Source organism: Diadema setosum, chromosome 1, assembly GCF_964275005.1.
Source record: "Diadema setosum chromosome 1, eeDiaSeto1, whole genome shotgun sequence".
In the NCBI taxonomy this organism is placed as follows: Eukaryota; Metazoa; Echinodermata; class Echinoidea; order Diadematoida; family Diadematidae; genus Diadema; species Diadema setosum.
In genome coordinates, this window is record NC_092685.1 from 44,443,606 (window position 1) to 44,463,079 (window position 19,474).

Consider the following 19,474-nt stretch of genomic DNA (forward strand, 5'->3'; position numbering starts at 1 on the left):
ACGAAACAATGCCTTACATTGTTGGAGCTCTGAAATGCATTGATGACGTCATAAGGGAGGCACGAGAGGAGGTCGATGATGAACCATGACTTCAGGTAGTTCATGCGGATGATTTTGGGCTCCGACACCACCTCGCCCGACGGGCCGACGAAAGTCGTGTGGAAGTTGAGAATGACATCGATAAAGAAGACGATATCCACGATACCTGATGTAGAGAACGAAAGAGAACAACACATAAAAGGTGTCAAGTTCAATTAAGACTTTAAACATACTAAAAAATACTCTAAACCTTGCGTTCACGCTGGTGCTTAAATTTTACGCCCAATACCGGAGCAAAGGTTGCCTGTGACATCGCCGAAGAGTACGCCGTATTAAGTCAAGAACTCATGCGTTATATTTTGCATTTCGTGTGAATAAAAAGTTAAGGTGATAAAGTTGAATAATGACGTCAGAGTTATAATATGCTTACATAGTGTAGGTCTTTGGATGATTTTATCTTTGCATGAATCTGTAGAAATTACTTCTTCACACGTAGAAATCTTTATGATAAAGCAGCATTATTTGAGTGAAATGCTACCTGTTAAAGCATTTCTTGTTTGTGAGTGTATACGTTTCTTTGCGGATAAAAGGATGAAGACAACTCCATCAGAGTAGAAGAGACAAAGCTATTAGTATCTCGCAAGAATTGATAAACAGAATATGATGTCGTGTTCAAGTAAGTTAGTAAACTAGAAAAAAATCATGCTCTTTCTGCCCTAACTGGCTACAGACTGCAATCATTGTATCAAAGTGTTTTTGCTATATGAGTTAGGGCCTATATAAAATTGTAGAATTTCATCGTCATGACGTATTTTCGTATTTGCAAACAAATCGAACTTGGACGGATCCACGCACAAGAGAAGAGAGGGAGAGAAAGAGAAAGAGCTAAAGGAGTGGAGAAGGTTTACAATTAGGAAACATATCCAGTGTAGATTCGTAAGTTTATTATGTCGTGCGTGTCAGTATAATACGGTTTATATAATCATATAAATATATGAATATATAAACATATATTTATATATTTACATATACTGTATTATATAGACAAGCATAGGTTATATAAATAGATGAATAAATAAATAAATAAATATATATATATATATATATATATATATATATATATATATATATATATATAATGTATATTAATATAAAGAAGGAAATATCCATGGCTAGTGACGAGGATTCTTCAGGTGATAACGAAGCCAAACAGATTTCGCTTCCTCTTTAGATGTACTCTTTATCTCCTTTATCTAAGGGTATAACATTATGACGTCATGTTTGTGAGGTGCGCTAGTTTGTAAGGTTAACGAACTCGAACTCTCCCCTTTATTTAGTTTTCAATTCTGGTGTATTTAGGATTGACGTCATATAGTTTTGTTTTGTTGGGGGTTTTTTTGACCGCCAATGTGTAAATGCCATGTGATTCTGGTCACATGTGGTTACACTAAAAAAGCTATTTTTGGTAACCTCTGAGAGAAGAGCTAAAAATCCAATTGAACAGGTGTAATTAAGTGATGAAACCCGATGTGATTAAAGCTTGCCATATGCTCTTTCCAAATAAAGGGAATATATGAAAATACAAGTAAACTGATTAAGCGTTATTGGGATAGTCCCAAAGCGAAACCCAGATATCAAGGACACAACCTATATTCTATAAGCCGCAATATATCATGGATATCATAATATGAATTTCAGCTGAGAAAAAATCCTGAATGTTTGATTGAAAGTGACGAAAAGTCTATCGTATTTTGATCACACACGTTGACGCATTTGTGGTCGTTTCCAAAAACGATTTCATACACCTTAGTTAATTAGTTTTCTCATGAAATGTATACGTGCCACCAAGCCACGAATGGCATAGCATCATCAAGGATGCAAAGGGCGGTTCTTGCAAGCTCTGTATGTAGACGGACACTACCACCATCAGTTTACACAAACGACACACACACAATAGCCAGAAAGTATATTGAAAGAAGGCTATCGGCATTGATATCAATTCATTATTATATGTTTACGCCTAATTAAAAAAAGCTCGTTACTCAGTCCTCATGAAAAAAAAATAATTCGAGGAATTTGAATTCATCAGCAAACTGTTTCATTTAAAATGAATGAGATAATTGGGACGTGAACACAAACGAGAGTTGGCTTTTCAATTTTTCATTGTTTGTTCATGAATCTTTCGGTGACAATCCACATGACATTATTTTGCTCAAGCCACAATATTGCTCCGGTCTTATTTTCTCCAAGGATTTAGGGTTAGGGTTAGGATTGCGATAGAGTTTTAAAGGTTTGGTTTGCCATGCGAGGATTAAGATTAGGGTAAGGGTTATGTTTGTGGAGAGAAATAATGTTTGGCTTAGGTTGCAGATATTTCATGGGAGCAATGTATTGTCGCAGGAGCATATGTCATGGAACCGATTTTTTTTTTCAGATGCTCTGTGACTTTTTGTGAACATTATGTTTAAGCCCCAGTCTGATTGAATATGTGATCATTTATTACTGCCAGGGAGGGGTAGAAGGTTTGGCAAGCTTTTTCGAGTATAGTGCTGACAATACGAATGCACTAAATAAAACTACCATATTGACGTCACCACCCAAATTTTGACCTTTCGATGGAAGAAATGGTGAGCTTATTATTGTAATATATTTCATTTATATTCTCCATCACATCTCGTAACATTTCGTCAGGAGTGTCAAATTGGCGGACATGGCGTGGTATATCACTGTAGAGGAAGCGGAGTGGTTTTGATGTAGGCTTATGAGCGTGAGTGAAGAAGTGGGGGGGGGGGGGGGGGAGGGGAGGCTTCCAGGGGCGGGTCTCACTTTTTTTTTTTTTTGGGTATAGGGTTCGGGGCGGAATCTGTAATGTAATTAAGAGGGAAGTCCTGGGTTTTAGCTGCGTTGTCATTTTGTTGTTCAGACTTTGAATGCTGTATGAATACATACGATATTTCTTTAAAAGCCAAATATACTTTTATTTATAGCCACAAGAATATATATGCGCATGCGTGTGTGTGTGTGTGTGTGTGTGTGTGTGTGCGTGTGCGCGCGTGTGTGTGTGTGTATGTGCGTGTGTGTGCGGACTTGGAAGGGGGAGCTTTAAGCCCCGAACCCAATCCCGCCGAAAATGTTCGATATCATCATATTATTTGAACAACTGCTAGCTTTCTTACCGTCGATAACAACAAGCGTCATGAAATCCGGGGTTGAATCGGTGCTGAAGGTCACATTGAAAGGCACTGCTACAGCGGTATAGAATGTAAGTACAAGAATCACCCAGTCCCATATAGTCTTAAATGTGCAGTAGTGGAGGATAATGTGGGGAGGAGTCTTGGGCGCTTCACGCTTGTACTGTGGTAAGACTTCGGCATCCAGGCTCATCATCTGAACGGAAATGGAAAGGGGAAAGAAAGAAGACGAAATTTTTCATAAATAGATTCAGACCATTATATCGCAAAAGCTGCGTTCTGATCGTAATTAAAGCTATCGGTTCTGTGTCAACCATGCGTGATGATTGCAGTGGTTAATCTTATAGACAAAAGGCGCAAGAATGTTTAGACAATATGTTTGCCAGTTCGAACGAGCAGTAACACGGGATATTATTGATTCCCAAATCAACTCATAATAATGTGCACTTGAAATGCCGCGACATTACAATGTGTTCAATTAATACACGTAACCACCTGTCCACTTGCAGAAACAACAGGTGTGCCTGTCGATATTAATGGATTCGACAATCTCACCATCGAACAATAAACATTTAAATGAATACGCAGGAACGAGCCTGCTATCCAGCATTCGCTTTTCCGGTGGGGGGGGGGGGGGGGGGTGGGGGGAGGAGGGATGGCCTTTTTCCTAGGTAATAACGGAAGTCTGCTTATTTCTCATTAAGACGATTGCTGTGATCACGAAGTCTCTTTAATGGCACTTTCTTCTTTATCTATCTTTCTCTTTGAAACACAATCTCATCGAGCATAGCAGTAGTTAAAGGAAAATTCCGGACCACTTCAAACATAGTCTGAAAAGTTGAATTAAAGAGTTACCTGCATGTATGAGCACAAAAGTGACAGTTTGATCAAAATTCGACAAAATAATAAAGTTATGAAATTGCCAAGTTTTTTTAAAGAAACCATTATCGAACATTTAATATGAATATGTAAATAAGTGCACTGATGATGTCATCACCTCACAATTTTCTATTCATTGTGTACACACACACACACTCAAAGAAAAACTGACTAAAATTCAAATTTTCTGCTATAAAAGTTTCAATCACAATGTTACTTCTCGATGAATGATTTCGAAAAAAATGATTTGTCAGATATCATACAGGGATTTTTTAGACCTACTTGGACATAGTTGCATTTAAACACAGACACTGGAAATTTCAAGAACTTGTGAATAAACTATCAAATGTCAAACATCATCTACTCACTCATTTGCATATTCATAATAATTATTTAAGAAGTTGTTTGTGAAAATTCCAGCGAACCTTCACAATTTCATAACTTCCTTATTTTTTCCCCGATTTTGATCAAATTTGCGCAGTTGTGCTTATAAAAATGTTACTCTTTTTTATCAGACTAACTTTTGACCGATCCGAAATTCCTCTTCCTCTTTACCAACTCATTGTAAAGACGTTCAATTCGGAAATGGTGACGTCATACGAAAAAACGGGCTTCCCGCCGCAGAGATAATAGTCGAACGCCACTTCGTGAAAATAACGATCGACATGAGGGAGGGAATGCAATTTTTCCAAGGTGACATAAACAGACATGATGGGTATTCAGAGACAACAGGGAATGGATATGGGGGAAATGACATGATTGGTTACGATCAGTATAAAAATAAACATAAACTTTAATGTCTGTTACGTCGCTGCGTTGTCACTGGAAATACCCTTTTGGAAGCTAATTTACATAACTTATAATCTGAAAAACAAAGCAAAACAGAAAGGTACGATTGATCGCAACCGCAAAGGAAAAGAGACCCGTCGTAATGACAGAAAAGAAAGCAGAATGCCGGCGGGAACGAGTAATGTTATTTAAAATCGACCATGCGGAGCTTTCCGTTCATTAAAAAGTTCCATTCAACATGCTGGTCTAAACCAAAATCTCGTGAACTGAATACTCAGTACTCCCTACGGAGCATTCCTCTTAAAGGCTCCGGACTTAAACACACATACACATTTCATACACAATCTGATCACACGCCGTATGTGGTAATCACGGAACCCGTTCACGTCAACTACCATAATGGTAGGCCGATGACGTACCCTGTAATTATGCAGATTACCGGGCCACTCTTTCTCCTTGCATGCATAAGTTCTCCCGGAAAACGTGCACACACTGCTTTTTATAGATAGGGACAAGATCATGAATATAATTATGGTGGCAGTGTATCATGGGATGCCATGGTCTGTTTTCCCCCCATAAACATTACTGTCTCAATTCGAATTGCATTATTACAATTAGATGCACATTTAGTTATGTTTGACGACTTCGGCTCTTACAGATCAGTCACTCGATCTGTTTTTAAATCATCGGTATTTTCAAATGTTTTAAAAAGAAATACGTAAGCTTACGTGTGAAATTTGAGATATCTGCGTTTGCTTCGTCTGCTCCGCCTTCATGTTGGGTAGATGCTGGGCCACCTGCACGAGTACCGACCGGCTCCGGGTAACCGTTCGGGCCAGCTTGGCGAATCGGCCCACGCCTGAGGGTATAGAAAATCATAAGAAGCAATTCGGTACAAGGCCGGGTTATGCATAATCATGATAATTACTCATTACGTGACAAAGCTACTGTGCATATGGGGTCTACTATAGTAACTTGCGAGATACATCGTTGCAGAAAAGACTGATTCCTAAGCGTATAAGAAAGTAACGTGTGTGATGGATTCCAAGGTTTACCAGGATGACCCCGTTCATGTCTAGCGCCCTCATCCTACAGGTTGACAGATAGCCCTGCCAGGAATAAGACCGAGAGCTTTTTGTCGCTCTCATGTTCTTGAATTTCAGAGGTGAATTCCCTTAATCTGTCTCCAGAAACCTTGACTGCATTTTCGGCAACAAGATTCACAGTTCGATCTCACACGGTTGTGATAACACTTAGAAGTCCCTTCACGGATAATAACTGAGTAACAAGGTGACAATGAATGATTTCTGTAGATGAATATAAAAACATGATGAAGATATTTCTTTGCTAAGACTACACCATGCTCAAAATGTACTAGTTGAAGGGAAATATTGACAAGACATTGAGAATAAACAAATATTCATGTAGATACATTTTGCGGGTATTATATTACAAGATTTAATGTATTTGGCTTGTTTCTTTTTTTCTCTCTCTCTTGTTGCTGTTTTAAATCTTGTTGTCAAAACTTACTTTAATGCATTATCTTGAAGTCGTTTTCTTACTGGAGCTACAAATAGGGTAATATCTTTATTCTGACTTTGAACATGATCTTTAGGGGCTCTTGGGCAAAGTGAACATCTTGGAAAAACGTACGGTCGTAGAAAAAAAGAAACAACAAAAACAATATCAGCAGCCACAGTCAGCGATCAGAACTTCTTTTCAAAAATCCTTTGGAGCCAAGTTCCAATTTACAACATCCTGAATTCGCTACGATCTTTCCGGTTGACACTTAGCAACGAGATGAGAGTGTCAGTCTGCGTTTACAAGAGTGCCTCGCATTTCAGCCATGTGCGTGTACCGACAGTGAGTGCGCTGTCCGGTACAGGAAATGCTTCTTTGATACCATCCCTTGTATCTATCGTCGGACTAATCAGACGAATAGTTACCATAGCAACAGCAGATGACCGGGAACTATGTGTTTACTATACCGCGCAGCTCGAAGACGGTATACACTTTCTCGCTTTTTCGCCGACGCGTCGGCGCTTAACTTACTGTTTCTTCGAAAAGCGATTTCAAGCAAGTGATAAATAGCCACCATTTCCGGCTACAGCTTTGAATTTAAGATGAATATGGGAGAAACATTGGGCGTCGATTGGACACGAATCACATGAAGCGTGTCTGAAAGGATATAAAAGGTCGTTATCATGCCGAAAACCGAACTGTCATCAGGAGATTTTTTTGTTTTGTTTTTGTTTGTTTGTTGTTGTTGTTTTTTTTTTGGGGGGGGGGGGAGGAGGGGGACATTGTACATTCTGTTTATGTGTGAGTAAGATATTAGCTGAAATAAGCAGGGGTCGTCGTACTGTCGAAGAATATTGGCGCTCGTCTTTCAAAAACTCTCACCCAAACGTGATAATACAATCGAGTTGATTACCGAATATACAGAAATGTATCATTAGTCCGAAGCTTTGCTGAGTAATAACAATATTCGAAGTTCCAATGGGTTCCACGAGTTTGCTTTGATTTTTAAAACGAGGACGACTCAATTAGGCCAATCAGTATCATTACTGTACATGAATCTAGGTGAATTACACTTTTTTCTTTCTCATCGCAAACATGAGTATCGTTCGGATGTATCTTGGATGGTCCGCAAATGAGCGTTCTAAGCTTCCTCAAAGGTTTAACACTCACTAGCTTTAATAAAATTAGTTTTAGAATGTAGCTTAGCTCAATGATTTCGATGGTAAACACACAGTATGTTTTTGACTAATAAAATAGAACGTGACTCGTATAAACATAATATACCACTGCAGAATAACTTAAGCAATTACAGAGAACATCACGAATTCTTAAGACAACTATACTCAGCGTTAAAATTAGAAACAATGGTGCACTCACACTTGACCTAAATCTGAAAGAATAGTGCAATATAAAACAAAATAGAGGAGGGGCGAGAGAAAGAGAGGGAGAGACAGACAGACAGAAAGAGAGAGAGAGAATGTGAAAGGGTTCGGTGACGCTTGGAAATTATGTCTGATAATGTAAAAAAAAAAGTGATACACAATAGATGCAAAATAACAGAATAAAGATACTAAATTGTTACCTTTCGCCGATTCATCCTCAATGGGCTGCTTGAGGGACGTAATGTCCTTGAAGACGCAGAGAAATAAGACCACTTGATCCTTTTCATTTTTAACAGGTGCAATCTGTACAAGGGTCCACATGGGTGTTCCTGGAAGGGGAGAAATGAGTTGGAAGAAAGCAATGAATGTGTACATTCTACGTTCTTTTTTCTGCTGAAACTTTCATAGTTGTCACTACCATTCGGCGTTGCATCCACAAATCAGTAAATATGTAATGTATATCCATTAGTAATTATTCATGGTATTGAACACTATAATTGTTTATGTGCACCGTGGGAAATGCTGTGTGGAGTCTTAAAACACTGATCTGCCCACCATACGTAAGCAGAGTGTAAACGATGATGAAACCTCTGTTACTCTCGGTCAAAATGAGGTTGCGCCGGGGGCCCCTTGTATATTAGGTGCCCGGGGAATCTATGTTTGGAAATGCACATAACCCCCAGCTCAGGTTGTCGGCTATAATCTTAAAACATATTATCCCACGCGAAATAGCTAGTGGCACGGCGCCTCCGAACTGACATGTGGATTGAGTGTACGAGTTGCCACATTACGACTGTCCTCGCCTTGATCTGCTGTTGTTATGGAGTGGTGCTTGGGCAGTTAAAGGGATTGTATAGATTTATCTGAGATGGGGAATTCAGAATTTTACCTTTTGATAATGAGGAACTTCTTTTGAACTATTACAGAGCATATGAGTATTAGAGGAATTCAAAGTTTATTCGATGAAAATCGGTTTTGAAATGGCTAAGATAACTAAAAACAAAGACAAAAACAAGGTGGTCCTAATAGAAGGTGGGTCCTACATATTAGGACCTCTTTGTTTCTATATGTCCCAGCCATTTTTCAACCAATTTTTGTCAAATACAGTATTTTTGAATTCCTCTTAGAATTGTATGCTCTATAACATTTCATATATAAGAGGTTTCTCATTATGTCACAAATAGAAAGTTGGAAACCTGAAGCCCCATCAGAACCAAAACTAAACCATCCCTTGAGGTTGAATCTCATCATGGAAGAGAAGTGGCTTGAACATAGCCATTACGTTTGTGGATGAATCAACTTTGCTCATAATTCACAATCAAGAAACCAAAAAATTCAGTCACCACTTTACTCACTAATCGTATATACCTTATTCTATGACTGATACGCGGAGCACCACACGTATACAATCCACCAGGATTTCTCAGTTTATTTATATCTACTGTAGATAACTATCAAACAACGACACCCACACTCTGAGAAAAATAGGTTCAACTTGCGCCCCTATGGTCTGAAAGGTGCATATTTGAACCTATTTTTCTTAGAGTGTACAGCTAAAATTCAAAGTTTCCTGAGGATGAGTGCAATAGCGACGATGCAGTCTTTTTCAGCAGAAATTGAGCCCATATACAAAAGAAGTAAATCAAACAAGATGCCTATATGCACCATTTTAATGTGAAACTGGTTGTCTTCAATTTGAAACGCGGAGTGGCAGAAATTCTTGCCTAATCCATGCTTACTTTTATTGTTATATAAGTGACAGAAATTGTTTGTTTGTTTGTTTGTTTGCTTTATTATGTTTTGTTTTTGTTTTTGCTTTGTTTTGTTGTTGTTTTTATTTTTGTTTTGTTGTTGTTTTTTGCTGTTACTTTATGAGAATACGGTCATATGCGCGATCTGTATTATTGTGAATGTCATGACATTGTGAAAGAGAACGAATTAGCCTGGGATTTGAACCTGCCTCACCTATACTGCTTACCAAGCAGCAGCACTTCCAATGAGATGAAGCCAGTTCATGGCAGTGAAATGATGATATTTTCATCAAGTACCCAAAGCCTCACCTCTCCTTCATATTCTATGGGTCTTTTAGCCTTCCGTAAGGTGAGTTATAAGAATTAAGTTCATTTGTTGTCGTGTTTACTGTTTTCTCCGTGAATAAAGATCGCATTCTCAATCTGCGTTGAATTATTTTCTATACTTATTCTAACTACGTGTATATCCTTCAATATTTGGATATTCCTCAATTTCCTTGAACACATATTAGACCAATTTGTTCTCGCTAATACTAAAACACTATCCGAAGCCATATCTGTTTGTCATTTTCGCGAACAACACAAATCTATCAGGTGTTTTGCAAGACGAAAACTGCACTTGAACAAATTTGAGTATTTCAGTCTCCCTTCGTCGCACGCTTTGTTTAGGACGCTATTCTGGTTAACAGCGACGCGAGACAAGCCAAGTGAATGGAGCGAAGCGTGAATACATGGACATCCGCGTTATGAGGCAAAGTAGAGATAATGCGACAAGCTGGCTTTAAAAAGGAAGGTCCTTCGCTTATGCACGCTCTTTTTTGGGGGGGTCCTCTACTCATTCTATCTGTAATTGTGCATTCATTACTATGATTAGGAATCGCCGGCGCTGATGACCCTACGAGTCATATCTCTTTAGTAACTGGATTCTTTGACGTGTCACTTCCCTCGCTCGTCCACGCTCGTCTGCTTAAGTTTTGGGAGGAAGGTTAATCTATTTTCTTTTCAAGAAACCTCAACGCATGCTTAGGTGATACATAAAACAAGTGCAAAACAAGAAGCGCAAGTTATCTTCTATTGATAAGTGAATGTAAGGACGGATGCGGGATAAATCTAGATGATTAGTGGTAGATGGTATAGTTTTGGGCTAGTGGATTCATGTAGAGAAAGTTTATCTGCTGCCTTTTATCCTGACTTTATATTTGAAACGAATATTTAGTGATGAAACGACTTCCATCATTCCGTTTTGGGGTACAAGGTAAATGGAAAGTCTACTCGAAGTCTTGGTTGATATGCATGAAAGTAGTTGAATCAAACAAACAGGATACAAAGGACATTTCTTGAAATTTGAACAGGACATGAGAACCACTGGGAATTTTACAATTTCTTTTCCTCTTTTTTTTTTTTTTTTTTTACTCGCCACAGCCACATTATGCAGACAACGTTTTTTGAAATGTATATGCTTCTTACAAGTTTACCATTGGAATGTGAATAAAACCGGTATGTTCTTTTATTGCGCAATGACCATGTAGCTGAGACAGACATAATATCTTCTTTTTTATTCAATTAAGAAAGGGGAATGAATATAGAGATTTATATAAATTGTAAGATATTACACCTTTACTGTTGTTTGTATTGTTCAGTATTCTTTACAAGCTTGACAAGTCCACGCGAGGTAACGTTTCATGAAAGCCTCGAATATAACCAACGGTTACTCGAAGATCATATTAATAACGCAATGACAGTTTCGTTTTTATCAATCGGAAGACATAATCAAAGTAAAATCTCATTTGATTTCCTCGAACTCATATGAAACACCAACTTTGATGGACACCAACATCATTTTAATTAACAGTACATTCCAACAGGACACGATAGAACACTAAAAGCATTTATGGGATCCAACGTGAATGCACCGAGACAGGACGCATATAGATACCGATAACTTGCGAGGCTGACAACCAAACGAAACATGTAGGATCATTAAGGTGATTATGATATTCGATCATTTTGCCAATAATGGCTTTTTGTAGGCCAACATAAACGCGCACTTTAGAACAGGCTCATAATCTTTTATAATCACGCGACGTAACAGTGGGAAGATAAAAGTGATGCATGAGTTGCCGACAGCGCTGTATTATTTCATGAAGTGATCGTTTGATCGCGTGATAATGGCAAAGGGAAATGGCGCGCTCACGAACAGGGAAACGCGTGCATGGTATACGAGCGTAACACGCTAAGGAAAGGGGGTAAGGGAGTCGAATATCACGGCATTGGGATTCCTTGCACGTCGGGGAACGAAGTTTGGTGTCTCACTTTCGCTTGTTTTTGTTTTGGCTTTGGCTATTATCATTTTGTTGCGACCCGGATCACTGCGGGGAGGAAATAGGCGCGCAGTTTTCAAATGTTAGCACAGTCAAGCGCGAACTGTCTGAACTACTGGTGATCATGATCGCAAGGTTAATGGACAGTGACCGATGACTGTCGGGCCTAAAAGCCTTGAATTTATGTTCATTAGCTTAAATGGATTAGGAAAAGTACGTCAGCCCCCGGGGCTCTTCTGGAAGCAACATTCAGAGTAGGTACTTTTGAGAACACTCATCTCCATCGATTAAACTTGTCTGGAGGGAGGAGCAAACGTAGTCATTTTGTATAGATTTTTCTTACTTTTTTTTTTCCCGCTAGTTGCCTAGTCCTTCTCTGTTGCAGGTATAGACTGACAATCATTACCGGAGCATCTAAACTAATCTAAGCCATCAAACGGGAGCAAATTCCCCCTTAACCCTGAAAAATCAATCACTCTAGAATGAGATAAAATATATCAAAGTTTGAGGATAAGACAATGAAGACGGGTAATTTAGTCGTTTTTTCCCTCCTCCCCTTCCCCTCCCCCTAACCCCCCACTACTCTTTCACAGGAACCAGTTCAAAGAATCCAAAATCTGTGATGCAAAGTACGAATGTTAGAGAATACGATTTTTGAATGAAAATAGATGGAATGAAATGAAACGAAATTCATTTACCAAACATTAACGTCGATAACAAAAACACATAACTCACAAAATAATCAAGAGCAAAAGAACATCATAGATTATAAAAAAATAGTAATGATACAGGTTTTACAGGTTTTTATGGTGGCTCATTAAACGTTATTCGCCATGACATATTTTTGTAAAGATTTGCGAAAATGTTACGTGTGTTTATATTTTTTTTTATATCGTTTGGGGAACCCCTCCAATTTATGTACTACCTTCAACCAACAGAGATCATTCACAAATTTCAGATCTGATTTTAAGTGGCTTATAATTCAAACTTCTTGTTTTTTGTCAAAACCCTACTAAATTTCAAAACAATAATCAGACACATAGTGAAGCAAATTTGTGATGAATTAATTCAAACAATACAGATCCAATTACAAATTTGTATGAATCTATATTAAACATAGCATTTGTAAATTATCAATTTGAGGTTTAATATTAAAAACTTTTTTCTTTCAAAATTTGTTCATTGATTCTCCATTGAGAAATTATTCAAAATAAAAAAAAAATTCATCAAAAAAAAATTCAAAAATTCAAAAAATTTTCTTTAAGAAAAAGTTCAAAAAATTCCACAATTTCTCACTGAAAAACGTGAAAGTAAATTGAAATTGAAATTGAAATTGGCATCTACACGTATGCAGTTCTGTTCATCGGAATTCTAAATTTATGGGAGGATTTTTCCTTTCGTATAGATTACAGCATCATCGTCTGAAGATGCCGATTTTTTTTTCGTCTATCTACTTTCATGTGATGCTAATTATAATGTTCAGCTGACATAGAGTTTTCAACCAATTTACATGTGACAGGAAGTATTCAATTACACAATACGCTTGGAAAAAACACCCCACAAACCTTGCTTTTAAAGAGAAGAACGAGGCATAGACTTAACATCGCAACGTGCTTGCGACTTATATCACAGGTGAATATGTTTTATTACAATGTTTAAAAAGTAGTGTGCACATCTCTATCATATAATCTCTCTAATATATGATCTCTCTAATCTAGCATCTCTCTATCATATATTATAATCCTAATCTATATAATATATGAATGTATATTGTTTCTGTGCGTTTGTGCGTGCATCGAGATAAAATTGGGTCGTAGCCCAAGAAATGGCAACTGCTGATTTCCTTTAATACTGGCGTATGTTCATTACATTTTATTGCTAACGTGAGAAATAACATAGCCTAGCCGGTGTGCTGGCCCAACGTAAAAAGTCAAAAGGGCATCGGTTTAACATGGACTATCAATTTTATGGCACGCAATGAAGATCAATATATTTTGGACAGACATTTATGTCAGACATGATACGTGGGCAGACGTAAGCAAGGAGCGGTCAACAGCGAGCCAGTGACCTCAAGGCGAGTCCGTGGTTCGCTAACTGTGTAAACACACACACCCGCGCGCGCGCACCCACACACACATAATATACATACAAACGCACACTAAAAAGGACAACAAGTGACGCAAACAAACACATTCTCTGAATGCTACGAAGGTAATTATGATTTACCTCTTATTGTCTCTCCTTACACCAATACAGATATATCGCGCGTGTGCGTGTGGGTGTACATGTTTCAAATAAAATTACAAAGCTCGTGATACTTTATTTTGCTGACAACACATATACACAAACACATACAAACAACCCCGAAATAAACTACACGACGATTTTCTTGTTTTGCTCATGTCAACCTACGCTCTCATTTTACATTTCTGTTGCATAATGGAATCTATTCATGGTAAATTATTCTAGATTTTCAAAGTTCTTCATGAGCAAGTAGATGAAAGTTACAATGCACTGTATAATATTTTCAAATGAAATTCGCAGTCAGAATGTTGAGATATGATGAGAATACTGCTGATAAAATAATCATAATATCATACTATATTCTAATGACCCAGTGACTTACAAAAATTATTGTTGTATTTTTTCTTGTTACATTTTTTTCAATAATTCCCAAAGGTGTGTGATCTCGAGCTTTATTCTGCTGAGCAATGCAAAACAAACGGCATACAAAAAAGAAAAAAATGTCCATCCCAGCATACACTGTATTTTATTTTCCTGCAGATGTTTTTCCTTCGAACGAACACGTCGATAAAATACAGTCTTTTAAGGAATAAAAATATATCGTTACTTAAAGGTCCTGTTTACCTTTTGGAGCAGTGATTTCAGCAATTTTCAAGATATCACATTTGATGCATATGTGTAGGTCTGTTCTATCGCAAAACATCCTACCAAAAATTTTGGCAATGAAGTCTAAAATATATGGAGAAATCAGTATTTTTCTCAATAAACCATAACTGTAGACGGTTTAGTCTGGAAACATTTTTATCATAACTATTGTTCACATTTTGTGTATTTCACATTATATATTATCGCTTATACGGATTCAAATTTTTACAGTGGTTGTTTCTATCCTTAACTCACATTTAAGAACTATTTTAAAACTTTAATGCTGGGTTTTTGCTTATCTGCAAATGGTAAATTATGCCTTTAAAAGACTGCATTCACATGGCATGGGGAACCATCTCTCTTTCTCCCTTTCTCTTGCTCCCTTGCACGCACGCACGCACGCACACACACACACACACACACATTGACACGTACACGGACATAAAAGTCAACGTAGATACTGGTATATATATCCAAACACTGCCCCCACTATAATTATGCTGATTAGTGGACTCTAAAGGTAAAACTATTGATAGATTATGAGCATTAATCCACCCGAAGCGACAGACCATGGTCTTAAATTGATTTAAATGCCCACTTATTTTCGCTGCTGGCGCCACTGGATCCTTGCAACACGCTTGAACTCTATCAAACATCGAACAATCTCCATCAAAACTTTCGGGTTTAATAACCCTGGTACAGTCACTTGCGTATGCATGGGGAAAATTTAACGTTGTCATTAGGTAGTTTACAGAATATTGATTGACAGTGTCCTTAGAGTATGCAATTTTATACCCCCTTTTTTACTGTGCATGACTCCAGTCCGCTTCTGAAGAGAGATAAATTTAGCCACCCTAGTTGGCTGCAAAACAATGCACCTATCGGAGATTCAATTAACATAAAAACACTCGAAAGCAAACCCATTGTTGACGGCTTGGGTTAGTGAGTTTAGACCGGATTAAAATCGAAATATCAAACCTCATTGTAGATTTGGCTAACTTAAGCTTGGGCTAAATATTTTATATTGGAAGTTATCTCGCTTGAAGAGGTCTAACTCTCAGTATGAAAGGGGTATCAGTCAGGGCTTTTCTTCCCGTAAATAGCCACAAAATGCTCCCTATGTCAAACTAAATGCACCACGGTGTCGCAATCTCGTGGTTAAAGCTTGAAATAATTGGCACGAATCTGCATGACGACATGATAACCTAGATTGTAGGTCATCCACTCAGCACCTTTCATGCATTCATTGGCGCTCCCCAAAATGTCATGAAATCTTTTTTTAAGAGAAATTTTTGGTAGCAACCAACTCTCTCTGTCTCTTCAATTCAAAAGGGCGCCCTCACTCCCTCCGTTTCGCGGAGACGTATTAATCTAATCGTTCCTTTTTGTATTCGTGCGAATTCCCGGTACGCTGTACGGCTAATGATGACTTACCTTTGATTATCATTCATTATAGTACTCAACAGCCTATTTTTATGGACATAGTACATACAAAGATGTTTAGGTCCCTATACACTACAACCGATCTCAGAAAAAGGACGTGATTTCTACAGCCTTGTAGTGCAGCCAGTTTGTTTGAACCCTAGAACAAAGGGCAGTAGTATGATCCCTTGTGGGCGAGGTACATCAATCTTCGCTGTCCAACTCTCGTTAAACATTTAAGAAGATGCACGCGGTAATCGTGTGAAACCAATTTGTTTCTCCTTTTTTATGTAGGGAAGGCACTGCAGACTCTGAATACGAATAAGGTCATAAGCCACGTTGTTTAACCCGCTGTAGGTATGTGTGTTATAATTGCCAAGCTTGGTTTCATATACGGAGGTGTGAAACAATCCTTACTGGAATATCTGGTGATTTCCAAATTCTTTCGAGGGTGCACAACACAAAATCACATCGGAAGAAGAAATTGATCCCAAATCTTCTACGAAAATAAGTCTTCTTCCCTCTCTCCACTCATCTATCAATCCGGGAGGTTAAAGGAAATGTTCAACTGTCTGTATCTCAATTTATTTACTAGTATTAGAAAATAAATATTTTTTTTTTCAAACTCATGGAGGATCGCATCGAGCACACAAATATTTGACAGTTTGACGGTGTCACAATCAAGATAGGTCTAATTAATGAACAAATATCATTGTAATTAAACAGTAATTCGTGTCCCAGTTGGTTAATGCAACTCTACTGGTGAAATTTCAGTATGGTATATCCGGTCACCCACAGGCTACATTTAAATTTTCTAAAACATGTAACAGCTTTTCTTTTTCTTCGTATTATATACACAAAGCATAGATACAGTAGAACCAACATTGCAGATCAGATTTACTTGTTTTTGTTTTATACCTGGAGACGTTGCTAACAAAAAAAAAAAAAAACACACACACACAAAACAAAACCCCACTTCACTGTCTCTTGGACTGAGACTTACAAAGGGCTCTTGTACCTTAAAGGCTGAACTGCATATACATCCTGAAAATATTCCTCTCTGCTAGCACTCCTAAAAATAGATGAAAGCAAAATCAAGTAGAATGGCTCAAACTTCGCGTATGAAAGACAGCGGCCTCTCACGACTGAAAGCAGTTGGAAAACCATAGCCTGAACCAGGCTCTTTGTTCCCAAATAAGGCATCGAAACAAAAAACAAAACAAAACAACAACAACAAAACATTAAGAGGGAAATAAAAAGAAAAATCCACTTACTGCTCTTCTTGTAGATAAGCAGCTCCACCTGTACCGCATCAAGCTTCTCAAAGGCCTCCTGAATTGACTTTACTGCATCCTGATTGGTCAGTTCGCCGTACATGAAGTTACACGTGCTACTCCTCTGCATACAATCTGCGCGGTTGTATCCGGTCATCTTACAGAACCCATCGTTGCTGTAAACGATCGGATAGTCCACGACACGGGCGTTGGCCAGAATGAAATTGCTATCTGTAATGCGAGATGAAAAAAACAAAGCAAAACATTAATTTCTAAGTCATAGACAAAGTTCAATGTGACGTCAAATGAAAACACGGTCATTATGTAATCATGTCATAGAGGTATGTATTGCAATAGGAATGGCATGTTTTGTTATATCTTTATTATTTTCATCTATTCCAAATCTTTATATAGAGTGGCCTGGTCAGCAAAAAGCAAGCAAGCAGAAGTTTATAACATAAAACATATGCATAAATATAAATATTCTAAATAAAAGAAAGAGATATAATTGTAATATAGGAAAACAGAAATTAAGAATCTTGTCTTGTGTTGCTTTCTACTCGTTTTCATTCTTTTTTTTATATATATTTACACAAAACCGAGAGTCTGTCTTCGCACCACTTTTCAAAGCACATATACCTTCAAGAAATAATGCATCATATTTTATAACCAGTTCTGAAAATGGAAATAGGACAAATTGAAAACATCGTTGTATAAGTGAGTTACAAATCTGTTGGTTGCTAGTGAAGAGAGAGGATTACGCGTCGATCAACGGAAATTGTCAATTTGATATTATATCTGTGTGCAGAGCAAAGTAACTCAGATTGTTTACTGACTGTTTAGGACCTGAATTTATTTTGATGAATTATAGTTCTCTTGTTTTGAACGGCGCCGTGTAACGGTGTTCATGTTTTATTCAAGCGAAAGTGAGTTTTGCCAGAAGCTGCATGAATCCGCGATAGTGAAATACAGATAGGGTCATCTCATTTAGGGCGTCTGAATTAAGCTGCTTCGCATCAGCATTAGCTTTTTTTCAATCGACAAAGTCAGTTTCAATCAACCTTAATGCTACTCGTAGTAAAAGACGGAACAATTTGCACATTAATCAGATGACAGTATTACAATTCAGATCGGTTTGGTCATTCATTTTCATTTCCAGACAAAATACTACACTACAACAAGTAACAGTACAACAGTGTTAATGAAAACGTAAAAACAGTAAAAATGTAACAATGAATGCAGCATTACAGAAGGATCATCATAATTATAGAGGTTGGCAAAGCAATAAAGGAGGCTAGGCATCCTACAAACTTACGACAGTTTTTTCTTGAAGTGGCCAATTCAAACTGGAATGAACCCAAATATCATTGGTAGATCGAGGAATGTAGTAATATTAGAAAGAACACAATGAGCGAAGTTTGAGGTAAATCGGACAACCCAATCAATAGTTATGAATTTTTTAAAGTTTCGGTGCTGCCGTGCATCGCTAGATGATAAGACTGCAACATTTGGTGACGTCATGAATGGACAAGCATATCAAGAAAGTATAATACTTTTCTAGTACAATGAATAGCACTTCACTTTACTCTGTCAGAAAGTAGGGGTAATAATACCCTTAACGCATGTCAGTAACAAGTCGAGGGAATGTGTAATTTTTATAAAAATGAAATAATGTGGAATATTCTAATTCTTTATTTTGTTTCCCATACCTGACGTAACGAACTGGAGTGAGTGTTTTCATCAAGCAATGGCTGCACCTAAACTTTAAAAATTCATAACTCTTCAAAGGACTGCCCTTTTTTTTTCAAACTTCGCTCATACGTTCTACTATTATTGCCGCATTCACCCAATGCACTAGGTACTTTGACATTTAAGGTTCCATTCCCCTTTAAAGAGCGGAGGAAAAGGAAATAAAGTATTTAGAAAAGCAGGTGATTTCAGGGAAGCGGAGTAATCGTAGTTTCAAGTCGCTTGTAATGACACAGACTCACAGAAGAAATAAGATATATCAGTTTC

The 19,474-nt window shown here is 37.7% G+C and overlaps 1 protein-coding gene across 1 annotated transcript in view; it reads right to left on the bottom strand.

Annotated features, from left to right (window-relative positions):
• The window catches only part of LOC140231025 (voltage-gated delayed rectifier potassium channel KCNH1-like), a 151,089-nt gene that overhangs the window by 15,238 nt on the left and 116,377 nt on the right, over positions 1 to 19,474 (bottom strand). The window contains exons 2-6 of the mRNA XM_072311181.1: positions 17,459 to 17,689; positions 8,002 to 8,130; positions 5,627 to 5,757; positions 3,216 to 3,426; positions 18 to 205 (exon numbers count right to left, since the gene is read on the bottom strand). Of these exons, the coding sequence (XP_072167282.1) occupies positions 18 to 205; positions 3,216 to 3,426; positions 5,627 to 5,757; positions 8,002 to 8,130; positions 17,459 to 17,689 (890 nt within the window). The remainder of the gene's footprint in view (positions 1 to 17; positions 206 to 3,215; positions 3,427 to 5,626; positions 5,758 to 8,001; positions 8,131 to 17,458; positions 17,690 to 19,474) is intronic.